The following is a 14,608-nucleotide window of genomic DNA, read 5'->3' as shown; positions in this document are numbered from 1 at the left end:
CACTCCAATCACTTTCGACTATTAAAAAGGGCACTAGCTCTTTAATTTCCAATCGAATAAGCATGTTTTGAAGTTCCTACGACAGCTCCTTCTATAAAAACCTTATATGGCCGATTGGAGAGACTTTAAATCCTTGCTTAGAGGGGTGTGGGGGAGTATCCTCCTCAAAAATATATTTTCTATCTGAAAATCAACTACGTTAAACACAATAGCCATTTCAACATTTTGAATGGCTGTTCTTGGGTGACGGATGGGCGTGGGGGGGCGAGTGGCCCTCCAATCACTCTCGACTATTAGAAAGGGCACTAGAACTCTTGATTTCCAATTAAATGAGTCCCTTTTTACGTTTCTACGACGACCCCTTCCATATGAAGTGCCTCTGGAAAAAAAAAATAATAATAAAACATTGGAGCCGTATGGCCTTTACTATAGGCAACGCTACAGCGTTGCCTCTGATTCCGTGGGGTTTTACAAAACAACAAGAAGAATCACATTTCTCTAGAGATTTTGTTTGCATGTTTCAAGCCGCCTGGAAAAGATTACCCTATTTATGGGCGCCATTTTCAGTAAACCAATGCTTTTTTTTTATTTCTTTTCACCATTTGCTCTTAAGGACGTTTTAGTAGCCCATCCTAATTTTTTTTTTCATATTAGGGGCCTTTAGCTCAGGGACTTGTGAATATAGTTTTGAAGCCATTTGGAAAAAGGTTTTTTGACCCTTTTCTTGGCGAACCAAATACTTTTTTTCATGTAGGCCTATTGAGATCCCTTAGCCCAGAGACTTCAAGTTCCAAGTTGATCAAAGAAATTTTAATCCATTTTCTACCCCCCCCCCCCACCCGTTCTAAGGGTTCATATACTCCCATCATATTTTTTTGTGAAGTAGGCTATCCTTGACTCAGGACCTAAAATTATTTGAGCATTATGGTTCCTTTGGTCGGATGACTAATGGTTGTAAGTTACATGCAGCAAAAAAAAAAAAAAAATCAGATGAACCCATATTTCTTTTTTCGCATTGGCGTCTAAAAGATTTGTCTTTACAAGCTTTAAGCCAATCAAAAAAATTTTGGAGGGGGCAAGCCCCCAATCCTTCATAGTAAAAATAATACAACAACAGTTCTGGAGAGAGCATGTTCCCAACCCATTTGCTATGCTTTAGGGCTCTCTTCGACCAATAGCTTGTAGGTGCAAGTTTCAAGCGATTTGGAAAAAGGTATTTTGACCCTTCTTCGGGTCCCATTTTGGGGAAAGAGGAGCCAATTAATTATTTCCAGAGCATTTTAATCCCCATGGGCCAAGTTCTGACAGATAGAAATTTGGAGTCAAACATAAAAGAAATTTTTTAGTCCCTTTTCAGACCCAGTTTTGGGAGCCCAATGACCCCAATCTAATTTTTTTTCCATATATTAGGGTCTCCTGGGCCCAAAGACTTGAGATTTAAGTTTAAATCCATCAAGATAAAATTGAATTTTGGTTTTTGGGCCCTATTTTAAGACTAATCAAAGTTTCTTATCAGTTTTTTGTGTATTGGGGTCTCCTTGGATCAAATACGAGCTAATCTAAAAACAATGCTAATCTTGCATAAAAAAACAAAAAATTTTCTGTCACTTTTACTTTATTGTTGCAAAATAAATATAAGAAACATAAGCAACATGACAGTTTTAAAAAAACTAACATACAAGACAAGATAACAGATTTTCCTTCAGTTGACTTCCTTCAAGTAGACGATATTTATCAGGGGTTATACTAAACCAGGCCCCTTTCTAAAAATGTGCAATATATTCTAACTATTTTTAAGCAGAAATCACATAAAAGGGACAATTTGATCCGCTTATCAGAAAAATTTGAAACTAAACCAGCCCGCGTACATATGATATTACCCACAGACATACCAGTTTTACTATTTTTAAGGGAGGTGGGGGCGGGGGGGGGGGGGTTGCGAGACAAGATTCAAAAGATTTTCCGAGGGGAGGATAGAGATTTTAATACATTCTTACAATCAAATTTTTTTTAAAGAAATATCCACCTGTTTCCGAAAAAAACTTAGGAATTCAAGGGTAAGATTATAGCCTAACGGGATACCAGACACCGTTTCAAATGCTACTTGAAATGACTAGAATACATTTATAATAATATACTTTCTAAAAACATTGTTGGTAGCTCGTTCCAGATCGCCTTTAAACTACACTATCGTAGAATACGCTGAGATGGTCAACTACTCTGTGACTAGCTATGTAGCATTTACAGTTAAATGTTGCGGCTTGCTGTCCAAAATATTTCAGCTTTTGCTCTTTAGTTGTGCGTTGCCACTCACTGATAATAGTTAAACAAACCAATCTCATCACTCCTCTTTAATTTCGTCGTCTGACACATCATTTTCAAGGTCTTTTAAAGAGCCAGCTACATCTAAATCGTTTTCTTTAGGGTCAGATACATGTTGCAAATTGCTTGAATGATAGCTAGAAGACTGATCTTTGGTGCACTCACTAGTGCCCTCCTCTTCAGCTTTATACCAAGGCTCACAGTCATAAGAAACAGATGGGGTAGCTTGGGCAATTTCTAGTTCTTTAAATTTTGCGTCACTGACCGTGTCAAGCAGTGCATCATCATGACTGACACTTGATCCAGCTTCGCCAAAGATTACCCCATGGGGATCCAGGTTGTGGGCAGATTGAATAATAGCCCCGCCTTTGAAATTTGAGACCTTTTGTGTCTTTGAGAAGCTTTTGTTTTTCTTGAGTTCGATTAAATTTTCCTTCGTTTTGCTATGAGGATTAATAGTCCTTTGCCTCCGTTCAAGCAATGTTGATTTTGGTGGTATAACTGGTTTAAAAAATCCTTTTTTAGTTTCTGGTGATTTACTTATCATACAATTTTTACTTATTACCTTGTGTTCACCTCTACCATCTCGATTATTATCAACTTCCGGTTCTTTGCAAGTCCTTGCTTGCCTGTAAGACTTATAACGTTCTTGGGTGGTTAAAGCTTTTCGAACCTGAAATGAATAAAACGGAATGATCATGGTCGACTTGATAATGAATAATGAAGTGAAATGAATAGCGACTGAAATACATAAATTCAAATTGAAAAAATCAAAGGTTAAACAGCCTCTTAGAGAGGCTCTACGGCTATTAATAAAAAGGGAGGGGGACACTTGACGATTTTCAACGATAGAAATTAAAAGAAAGTATTCTAGCAAATTAGCCTTATTCCAAAATTTCCACCAGCTTAGTGACAAAATCAAAGATTCGTCTTCGCTGAAAGTCCCACAATTATCAACAGACTTCCTGGAACAAGAGCTGCTGCAAAAATTTCCGCAGCAAAACATCACACCTCGTGAATTTTTCAAAACTTAGCTAAAAAGAGTGTAGGTTCTCACCGCTAAATCCTTGCTGTAACAGAATCCAGCAAAAATTACATGCCCAAGGTTTTTCTATGTATAAAAAGGATTAGGAAATTGGACAATTTTAAACAACAGAGAATAAAAAAAAAAAAAAAAAAAAAAAAAAAAAAAAAAAAAAAAAAAAAAAAACCAGCAAATTAGCCCAACCCCAATTTAATATTTCCACCAACTTAGTGACGGAAGCAAGCATTGCTCTTTGTTGAACGTCCCACAATTATCAACAAAATTCCTGGAACAAGAGCTGCTGCAAATATTTTCGCAGCAAAATATCACACTTAATGAACTTTGCAAAACTTAGCTGAATATAGTATTGGTTCCCACCACACAATTCTTGCCTGAACAGTATTCAGCACAAATCGCGTGCCAAAGACTTAAAAAAGCTTTCAAAATTTTGGTTTGGTGGACCTATGAATGGTATATAGCTTGTGTTGCTACTTTGAGCCATGTTAAGCCATGAAGCCTCAATCATCTCACGTTTTCTAAATAATTGTAGAAAATAAAGCCATTAACATGGGTACACGCCCAAGGTTTTTCAAAACGCCTTCTCTGATTCACGGGAAAATTGGAAGAGTGGCAAAAAAATACTTTTATTTTGTTCCGGCCCTCCTTCTAAAATGAGTGCTATATGGCTTGTGCTACTTTTCAACCATGTTATGCCATGAAGCCTCAATCGTCTCTAGTTTTATAGATAGTTGAGAAAATAAGGCCATTAACTTTGGCTACAATTGTGCACGACCAGTAAAGTATTATACGCCCAATTTGGTTTAATAAACGCAATACTTTTCCAATAAAAGATGGAGCAACGAGCGCAACTGAGTCAGTTTAGATTGAAACTGTTTTTGGACTATTTCAGCAACTGCTGAAACATCCCAAAAATTGCATAATCATTGAGCCAGGAGTGCACTAAAAAGCAGTGTTTAATATATGATGAGATTATATCCTAATAAAGACTAAATAGGGGAGGGGGGATGTCTTTCCAGATGAACACCCTACATATTCAAAAAGTAAATAGCTGCCTTTAATTTTTTTAGTTATTGCGAGGGGCCAAGATTTTGACCATCTGATTATTTTTTAATGTCAACCAAAGGGCCCTCATATTCTAAACTGTTGCCTTTTGGCCTGAATTATAGGCTAATTTTAATAGGGGACGGGTTTTAAATCCATTTTGTTCCAGCATAAACAAAATGAAGGAACTGCAACACAATTTAGCCATCCAAGCTCATTAATTAGCCCAGATTAGCCCACACGTAATTCTCTTCATAGCAGGTATTTTTGTTTTTAAGTACTTGTTTCATTTCCCTTGCGTATTCAACGCAAATACAATAATGTGTCTTGACTTTGAAAGTGCAGCTGGGTAAAAACCGTGAATTTGAACCTTGAAGCAAAGGATCAGCAAATTAAAATTCAAGTAAGTAGTTTTGCTGAGAATCTATACCTAAAATAGAGGATGGAGGAGGAGCGTGCTTAGCTATGTTGGCATCAGGTGGCTTGATGCTGCCCGGAGTTTTTAGTAGCAGTACTAGTATTATACTTAAAATTATTCAATGCAGGGGTGAGGTCTCCGTCAAGACTTAGTTCTATGTCCAAAAATTACTCAACGGGGAAATTAGAGATTTAATATTATGTCGTTAAGACTTAAAACGTAAAAATACAAACTACAAATAGCAAGGTCAGGTGTATTCTACATATTTCTTTAGACAAAAGTAATACAAAGCTATAATTGAAGACTTGTAGAGCAGACATAAAAAGACCGGAACAAGATCATCAAATGGCAAGTGGAAATGATTTGAAACATCACCTCTGAGAGAAGAGAGTGGGGGGGGGGGATTCTTTATTAGTTACAAAAAGACGAAAAAATTTGGCGAGCTTTAAGTTTTCCCAGTGTGCAAAGACCAACGTCTTTCTCTACACACCTGAGATTTCTTGATTGAAAAGGCCCAGTCTTAACTAAGTTCCCTAGCATTTCATGTTGCTACTCTGAAGGGACTCTAAATTAGATAACTTTAAAAAGCAGATCCCTTGTAATTATTTTCATTAGAAGCTCGAACCCCTTATTCCTGTCTATTTGCATACTTTCTTTATAGAGAAGAGGCCAATTACGAAACTAACATATGAAAAAAAAAAAAAAAAAAAAAAAAAAAAAAAAAAAAAAAAAAAAACTACCAACAATTCTTTGAGCAAGTATTGAGCCCCCTTCTTAAATACAGTTAAAAAGGCTGTAGTAGGCTCATATAGCACCACTAGTCCTGATACCATTGGGGCTTCCCAACGTCAAAAATGGGGTAAACAGGACCCAAATGGTCCCCGTCGCCTTCTTCTAGGGGACGGCATGCGTGATTTAGTGAAAAAGTCCCACCCTTCAAGCCTAAGGAAGGTGTAATATTATGGGGAGACTGTCCTCAAACACCCACGACACACTTGACTTTTATAGGAAGTTCATTAATGGGAAGATTAGAAGAGAAAGAAGGGGGTTACATCACAATAAACATTAATTAGGGGAGGAGGGCTCTTTTCAGTTGAACACCTTACATTTTCAAAAAGGAAATGGTTGCAAATGGTTCGATCTTTTTGATTGTTTTAGTGTCCACCATATGCTCTTATATTCGTGACTATCTTCTTGTAGGGCCCACCATGCGTGAATCAGTAAAAAAGTCCCATTTGACTTCTATAAATTCGGAGTAAATCAATATTGAGAAGATTAGAAGTGACTTGAATAAAAAGACACTATGGGAAACCACAGATTTTACATCCCAATAAGGTTTTGAATTCTCAACAAAGTTACAAGTCACCAACCGGAACGGTTTAGAACGTCTATATTTTTTTACTTTAATACAAAATGGATTAGCCCCTCATCTATTTATCAAACCTTTAATGATAAATAACAATCGAATAATCTATTCCATTTTCTCACTGTATATTCCAACTGCCCAAAATTATTTTAAGGCAGAATACGAGTTTTATGAAATTCCAGAAGACCAGAGACCCAGACGACCAGACCCATACTAGGACATTCTAAGAATAGTTACTTTACCTTAGCTTAGATTGGAATACCTTAGACTTTTTCTGAAGAGAACAAGGAAAGGATGCAACGACACTATCGAACTAGGCGTTAGTACGCTACCATAACATTACGCTATCACACTTGAATGGTCTCGCAACATCAGTTACCAGTGATGACAGGGGACTTTCTTAGTTTCAGTTGGCCATTCTGTGACACCTTATCGTGCATCATGGGACGTCTTACAAAGGAGCAACAACTACCACAGGACTACACTGCCGCACTTGAATGACCTCGCAATACATTTATTACCAATGATGACAGGGGACTTTATTAGTTCCAGGTGGCCATTGTGTGGCCCCTTATCGTGTACCGTGTGGCTCATTAGAAGGGAGCGCCAGCCCGGGTACCAAAGATCCGACATAAGTGGGAACGTTTTAATATGAAGGGTGCATAACAATTATCATAAAATTAAATATAGTCACGTAACTACTGGGGTTACTAAGCCTATTGGTATAAAAATATTTTAGATTATAATGAAACTATGCCTCAATAGTCTGTGATGCAACTTTTGACGAGCCTTCCTCTTCTATTGGAATGAAACCCGCATCTTGAAAAATTGAATCTTGGTCATGTTTTTCTAATAATTTCCAGTGTTGAGACTTGATTGTTTTCCCAAAATCCTTTATGGCGGCTTTTTTTACTTGTTGAAGCAAATTTTTAACCAATCTCTGCTTGCTCTGAAAACGAAAAACAAATCAATAAGAACAATCAATTACACAAAAAGAGCATGAAAAATACCTAAGTCTTCTAAAATCAGAATTAAAACTAATTAAAACCCGAATAGATCGCCATTTCAAAAAAAAAAAAATATTTTAGATAGTTTATATTTGTAAACACGTGGTTTGTTAAACTTGACAAAGCTTTTTTTTTGGCAGAACAACTTTCACAATTTAAGAACTGACTTTGTTATTTTGGGTCACCAAACTTAACAAACTGCTAAAATAAAAAATCTCAATAAGTGATTAAATAAATCAATGCATTGGAAATTAACATAATAAATATATTTAAAATAGTACACAAGAATTAGTATCATTTGTCATAGAATATTTGAAAGAAAATAACAACCATCATTTGAACGAAAATCAAAATATCAAGTGTCCTTCTTAAGTAACGAAAGAAACCCCGTCACAAAGAAAGTGAGTTATCTACCAATTTTCACTACAATACATAAATTGTGACCAAAATTTGGTCAAATGTGACCAAATTTTGACCAAAACTTGGATAAATGTTCGAAAAAGTAAATTCTGAGACATCCAATCGATTAATCACAGACTAAAACCTTTAACGAAAGGTTTATAGTTCTCAGTTTTAATAATCAAGGAAAATCCTTATTTTATCACAGGTAGCATAAATCTTTTTTCCTCTGGGTGATTGTACTATAAAAGAGTTCGTAGATAATCATAAGAGATCTCACTTGAACCGAAATTAAACATTCTACTACCCTAAAGTCAAGAAAGAGATTGTGCCTCAACAGAGTAACATTTTCTGCCACGACCCAACAATTTTAGCGAATTAGTACCGAAACGGAGGGACAGAAAAAAAAAATGAGACAACCAATTGGTTGAAAACTGTTTAAAATCTATATATAAGATCTACCCTCCCTCCCCCCAAAAAGTAGTAGATATGTATATTTAGGCCAGTTCAGGATACAAATTTTCCCGAAAAATATGGAGTCGTTTTCAAGAAAAAATAAATACATACATACATAAATACACAATTATTGCACACAATTATGGGTCCCAGCACTCGGCACGCGGCAGGCTTCTATATATGGATTCTCATTGTCACTTGTCTTCTTAAAGCAGACAATTTGAGCCTTTTCTTGATGTAATGACATCCAAATGGAGTAGGGCGGATCCAGTTTTTTTTTTCGGGGAGGGGGGGTTTACTAATTTTTGACTTTTTCAGGGGGGGGGGTTACTAATTTTTGACTCAGTTTTCGACTAATTATACTGATTTTTACCTAGGATTTACTAATTTTCGACTTATTTTCGACTAAGTCAAAAATTTCGGGGGGGGGGGGGTTCAAACCGGGTAACCCCTCCCCCCTGGATACGGCCTTGAAATGGACCTTAAATTAGAAGTAGTGTCTTCGTAATTTTTTTTTTTTTTTTATTGGACCTTTAACTTTTGCCTCGGCTTATCTTTTGTCATTATGAAAGACATATCGCCGAATTTTCGTTTCTTTTAATTGTTCAGGTGGTGACACAAAAATTTCTTTTGTCCCGGCTTGTCTTTTGTCATTATGAAAGACCTATCGCCGAACCTTTATTTCTTTTAATTTTTCAGGTGATGGGACAAAACTTCTTTTTCTTCCAACGATTTATCTAGTCCAGGTTTTCGATTTTCGAAGGTATGGTAGGCATTGATGACCTTATACATGTCAAAATCCAAAACCTAATAATTACCACTATCATTTTCAATTTGTTTGGTTCGTTTTACCTCGGCTTTTCTTTTGTCATTATGAAATACATATCGCCGAAACTTTTTTTTTAACAAAGTTATGGTAGGCATTGATGAGCTTATGCATGTTAAAATTCCAAACCTAATCATGATCCCTATCATTATCAATTTTGACACGTTGTGATTCTCGCTGTCCAGGTTGATTTTATTGACTCGTTCACTTGCTCGGTATCGCATGACTTCTAACTGCGTATGGCTTTTCTCTCCCTTTCATTTTTGACAAGCTCTAATTGTCCCTTTCGCATATCTTCTAACCACCCGTATCTTTGCTCTTCATTTCCGTTTTTGACACATTTTTGGATTTTGATTACATCAGACAATTTAGCTATAACTTTTGCTTTAGCTGCACGCATTGGTTTTGTTGCAATTGACGGTCTAGGTTGTCGATTTTCACATCTTATCACGTTTGATAGTTCAGGTGTTGACTCCAAAAAATCACCATTTATAGTAACTGCAACTGCAAGTTTTCGTCCTTTGGGCCTTCCTATTGACACTGTATCATAAAAATTACTGATACGTTAGAAACTCAACAATTTTATTTATGCTATGCATCACATCATATAAGAAAACGCTTATATGATGTCATAAGAAATGCTTATACGATGTACTAACACAGTACAAAACGTCATTTGCAAAAACCAAAACAAAGGCTCTTAACGAATTTTCTCAGACTTCTAACCTATCTAGATCTTTTTTTTATGCGAGAATATACCAAGATACCAATTTTCCCGAAAAAATATGGAACAATTTTCGAGAACATACATACATATTATATATATATATATATATATATATATATATATATATATATATATATATATATATATATATATATATATATATATATATATATATATAAATATATATATTAAATATGTATATAAATATGTATATTAAAAATACCCTTTCCGGCATTTTCAATTTAAAATAACCTTTTTTCAATTGAAAAAGAGTAAAACATTTTCTATGAAAAACTGAAAAAATAACAAAATTACCCTCCTCCCCCAGAATAAAAAAAAAAAATTCAAATTCCCTACTCCCATACATCTTCATAAATTAGCACCCTGGTACCCTACATACCAAATACCTCCCTTATATACAGCCAAAACAAGGTTTCAATTTTAGTTCATCCAAACTGATGTTACTATTGGCTGCTGAATTATATAACAGATAAGGTACAAATAACATTCATTTTTCCTTCTTTTTGTATCATTTTTTCTGCCTTAAACAAAATCTGATCTTGAATTTTCTTCGCAAAGGAAATAGAAAAAGGGGACAGAAGAGCTAAAATCAAAACAGTGCAAAGTTCCTATTGATGAAGCTAAATAAATTTCGTTCACTTCATCCTTTTTTGTCCTTGTTTGCTCAGCACAGCCTTGCTTGCTCAGTCTTTGCTAAGTAAATGATTGTATTTTTTACTTTTTGACATATGATAAAATACTGTTCGACAGATTTAGAGACAGAACTGAGGTTCGTCACCTGTCTTCAAGCAGGAGCGCTCTCTCAATATTTATGGAGCGTCTAAACTTCAGATTCCAAAGTTCAAGCTTGGCGAGCTTATTCCATGCATGATAATTTTGATCAATTTAAATTTGACTTGCATATGGAGCTCAGCAGCATACTAGCAGCACAAATATTATTTAAATATAATTTTGTTTGTTTAAATAATACTCCAGCAGCCCAAATATTATTTAAATATAATTTTGTCTGTTTAAATAATACTCCAGCAGCCCAAATATTATTTAAATATAATTTTGTTTGTTTAAATAATACACCAGCAGCCCAAATATTATTTAAATATAATTTTGTTTGTTTAAATAATACACCAGCAGCCCAAATATTATTTGAACATAATTTTGTTTTCTTTGTGTTGTGTGAGAAATTTAACTTAATTGTTATTGAAAAAATAAAACAAAACTATTAAATTGATAAACTAATATATATATATATATATATATATATATATATATATATATATATATATATATATATATACTAGCAGCACAAATATTATTTAAATATAATTTTGTTTGTTTAAATAATACTCCAGCAGCCCAAATATTATTTAAATATAACTTTGTCTGTTTAAATAATACTCCAGCAGCCCAAATATTATTTAAATATAATTTTGTTTGTTTAAATAATACACCAGCAGCCCAAATATTATTTAAATATAATTTTGTTTGTTTAAATAATACACCAGCAGCCCAAATATTATTTGAACATAATTTTGTTTTCTTTGTGTTGTGTGAGAAATTTAACTTAATTGTTATTGAAAAAATAAAACAAAACTATTAAATTGATAAACTAATATATATATATATATATATAAATATCTAAATATATATATATATATATATATATATATATATATATATATATATATATATATATATATATATATATATATATATATATATATATATATATATATATATATATGTATATATATCCCGAGAAGAGAAAAAACACTTAAAAGTGTCGTCCAGTTTATTTTAAGTTTGCTTATTTTAAGCTGTCAAGTTTTAGCCGTTTTTTAGTTTCAAATTATTTTATAAATTTTTAAAAGCTACAGTAAATAAGTGCTCTCAATGAATTGTTTATTTTTCAGTAAATTTCAACTGCGTGATTTTTTCCCATTGTATTTCGTAACAATGTCTTGTAATAAATGTAAAAAGAATAGCCAAGTTATAAATTGCTTTACCATAAAAAAATCAATCAAGAACTAAAAAGGAAGAAAATTAAATCTTAATTTCTTACAGAGGAAATTTCAAACTAAAAAACTATTACTTTTTCAGAGTATATTTCAACGTTTATGTTTCAGTGTATTTTCAACACGGGATTTTAAAAAAGATTTCCCATTGTATTTCATACAATATGTTATAATAAATAAAAAAAAAACAAGTTATAAATTAATTTAGTATAATATAAAGTTCGAAGAAAAACTAAAAAAAATGTTACTTCCAAAGATGTTGGCATCCATCTGTCTAGCTTATTATTTGGCTAACGGTAGAACGGGTGATATCGTAAGATCTAGTATGTTAATCATCCAGTTCAAGCGTGGTTGTCACATGTTTATTAAGATTTGTAGTACAAAAATGTATGCATTACATGCAGAGGTATGGGAAGAGCTATTATGATTCTAAGGTCAACTCACAGCACCATCTTATCCTCTAAAGACCCGTGATGAAGGGGTGATGAAGTATCGTAGTGTTTGCTCAAGGTTGAATAAAAAAGTAAGTTTTTTTTCAACTGAAAGTGAGGAGCAACATTAAAACTTAAAACGAATAGAAATTATTACTTATATGAGGGGCAAGGGGTTGCCCCCTCCTCAACACCTCGCTCTTCACGCTAAAGTTTTTTTCAGTACTATAAAAAAACTTCTTATCGTTCTAATTAAACGAACCTTGTTTATCAGGAGTCGTTCTTAAAGAATTGGGACAAAATTCGAAATTTATCGTAAAGAGCGAGGAGTTGAGGAGGAGGTAACCCCCTTCACATAAGTAATAATTTCTGTCCATAGGTCGCGTATAGAGCCAGTTATTCACGCGGGGGCGAACCCCCTCATATATGTAATAATTTCTTTTCGTTTAAGTTTTAATGTTACTCTTTACTTTCAGTTGAAAAAAATGTGTTTTTTATTTCATTTCTGATCGTTTTTCAAATTACGCCAGGAGATCTGGCTCAACCTCCAGGGAAAAATCCCTACTCCCCACGAAAATATCCCCTATACAATTCAATCCTGGTGAAAATTTATCACGAACAATAACCCTTAACATTTCCACGCGTAAAATTGAGTTGGCAAAGAGAAAGCAATACATAAGAAGAATTTCGTATAGGAATTCTGGCAAATTTCCCCAGTATAAAATTTCCCCTGAAAAGTTCAAGCTCTGGAAACCTCCTCCCATCGAAAATTCTCCCCGTGTAAAATCACCCCAACATAAAAATTCATCCTCCCCTCCCCACCTGAAAAACGTATGCATACTTTCCAATACCAATACTATACGTAAAAAATTGGTAAATTATCTCCAAAGACACAGTTATTGAGCTGTTCAACAATGCTAAACAAAAGAGCTGTCTCAAAATTTTGATCGGACGATTTTGGAAAAAAAGGGCCTAGTTCGAGAAACTGGAGAAAAAGTGGGAGGGGGCCTAGTTGCCCTCCAAATTTTGTCACTTAAAAAGGGCACTAAAACTTTTAATTTCCGTTAGAATGAGCCCTCTCCCCATGTTCTATTCCCCTTGGATCAATGCAATCACCCTTAGGGAAAACAAACAAAAAAACAAACAAATAAAACCGCATCTGTGATCTTTCTTCTAGCAAAAGTACAAAATTCCACATTTTTACAGATAGGAGCTTGAAACCTCTACAGTAGGGTTCTCTGACACGCTGAATCAGATTGGTATGGCTTTCACTAATAATCTATGATTTTTAGAAGGTGTTTCCGCCTTTTTTCGAAAATGAGACAAATTTTCTCAGGCTCGTAACCTTTGATGGGTAAGACCAAACTTAATGAAACTTATATATTTGAAATTAGCATAAACATTCGATTCTTTATATATATATATATATATATATATATATATATATATATATATATATATATATGTTGGTATCAAAATTCTGTTTTTTAGATTCTCGGTTACTATTGAGCCAGATTGCTCTTTACTTACAGAGCTCGTTACCACGAACTGTTTAATGTAAAAAAGGCTTACATCGTCATCATGACTCCGAAAAATGAGTGCACATGATATCTTGTGATTTCCTTTGTGGGCAAGGTAACCTATTCTAGAGCATGCAAATAAAGCTCAATGCTTTCTGTGGCACAATCCTCTTAATCCTATCAGTGAGTATAAATACCTCTTTAGCGCCATCACTTTGAGTATTTTCTTGTTCTTCTTGACTTTCTATCTTTTTTAAAATAAGATAAACTTGACAACTTTTTTCTCCATTAAATAGCTGGACTGCTTTTTCCAAGCTTGTGGTTACTTCATCAAAGTTCCATGCATCACAACAGCTTATGTCCGCAAACCTGTAAGGATTCACAATATACTACGTCACAAACAGCGTCACAACAACTTACGCCCAAAAACCTGTAATGATTCCCAATATACTGCAAATTTTATCGTTAAAAGACATTATAAATAAATTTCAGAACGTTAATTTGTTTCCTGACAAGAAGATTTTATAACGGAATGAACATCACAGTCTAGGAGACCGACAGTTGAAATATAAAAGAGTATTGTCTAATTCAGCTCTTTTTGGAAACTTTTAATTTTAATTCTTAAACTTAAAAGAATAGTGTGATAAATTGTTACACTTACGATAAACATCATCATCCCAGGGGCACCAAGTGGAGGAGACGGGCAATAGCCCTCTCCTAGTTTTCGAAAAATACCCTTTCCGGCATTTTCAATTGAAAATAACCTTTTTTCAATTGAAAAAGAGTAAAACATTTTCTATGAAAAACTGAAAAAATAACAAAATTACCCCCCTCCCCCAGAAGAATAAAAAAAAAAAATTCAAATTCCCTACTCCCATACATCTTCATAAATTAGCACCCTGGTACCCTACATACCAAATACCTCCCTTATATACAGCCAAAACAAGGTTTCAATTTTAGTTCATCCAAACTGATGTTACTATTGGCTGCTGAATTATATAACAGATAAGGTACAAA

At 34.0% G+C, this 14,608-nt stretch overlaps 1 protein-coding gene across 1 annotated transcript in view; it reads right to left on the bottom strand.

The window, feature by feature from the left end:
* Positions 1-1,604: 1,604 nt before the first annotated feature.
* LOC148952931 (BTB/POZ domain-containing protein 8) overlaps positions 1,605-14,608 on the bottom strand; it is a 37,227-nt gene continuing 24,223 nt past the window's right edge. Inside the window, exons 6-8 of the mRNA XM_089088182.1 lie at positions 13,789-13,960; positions 6,950-7,141; positions 1,605-2,995 (exon numbers count right to left, since the gene is read on the bottom strand). Coding sequence (XP_088944308.1) covers positions 2,342-2,995; positions 6,950-7,141; positions 13,789-13,960 — 1,018 coding nt within the window. The 3' untranslated portion in view covers positions 1,605-2,341. The remainder of the gene's footprint in view (positions 2,996-6,949; positions 7,142-13,788; positions 13,961-14,608) is intronic.

Source organism: Artemia sp. Qi Xiang Cuo, chromosome 4 (genome assembly GCF_049724085.1).
Source record: "Artemia sp. Qi Xiang Cuo chromosome 4, ASM4972408v1, whole genome shotgun sequence".
NCBI lineage: Eukaryota > Metazoa > Arthropoda > Branchiopoda > Anostraca > Artemiidae > Artemia > Artemia sp. Qi Xiang Cuo.
This window is presented reverse-complemented; position numbering and strand designations above follow the sequence as displayed.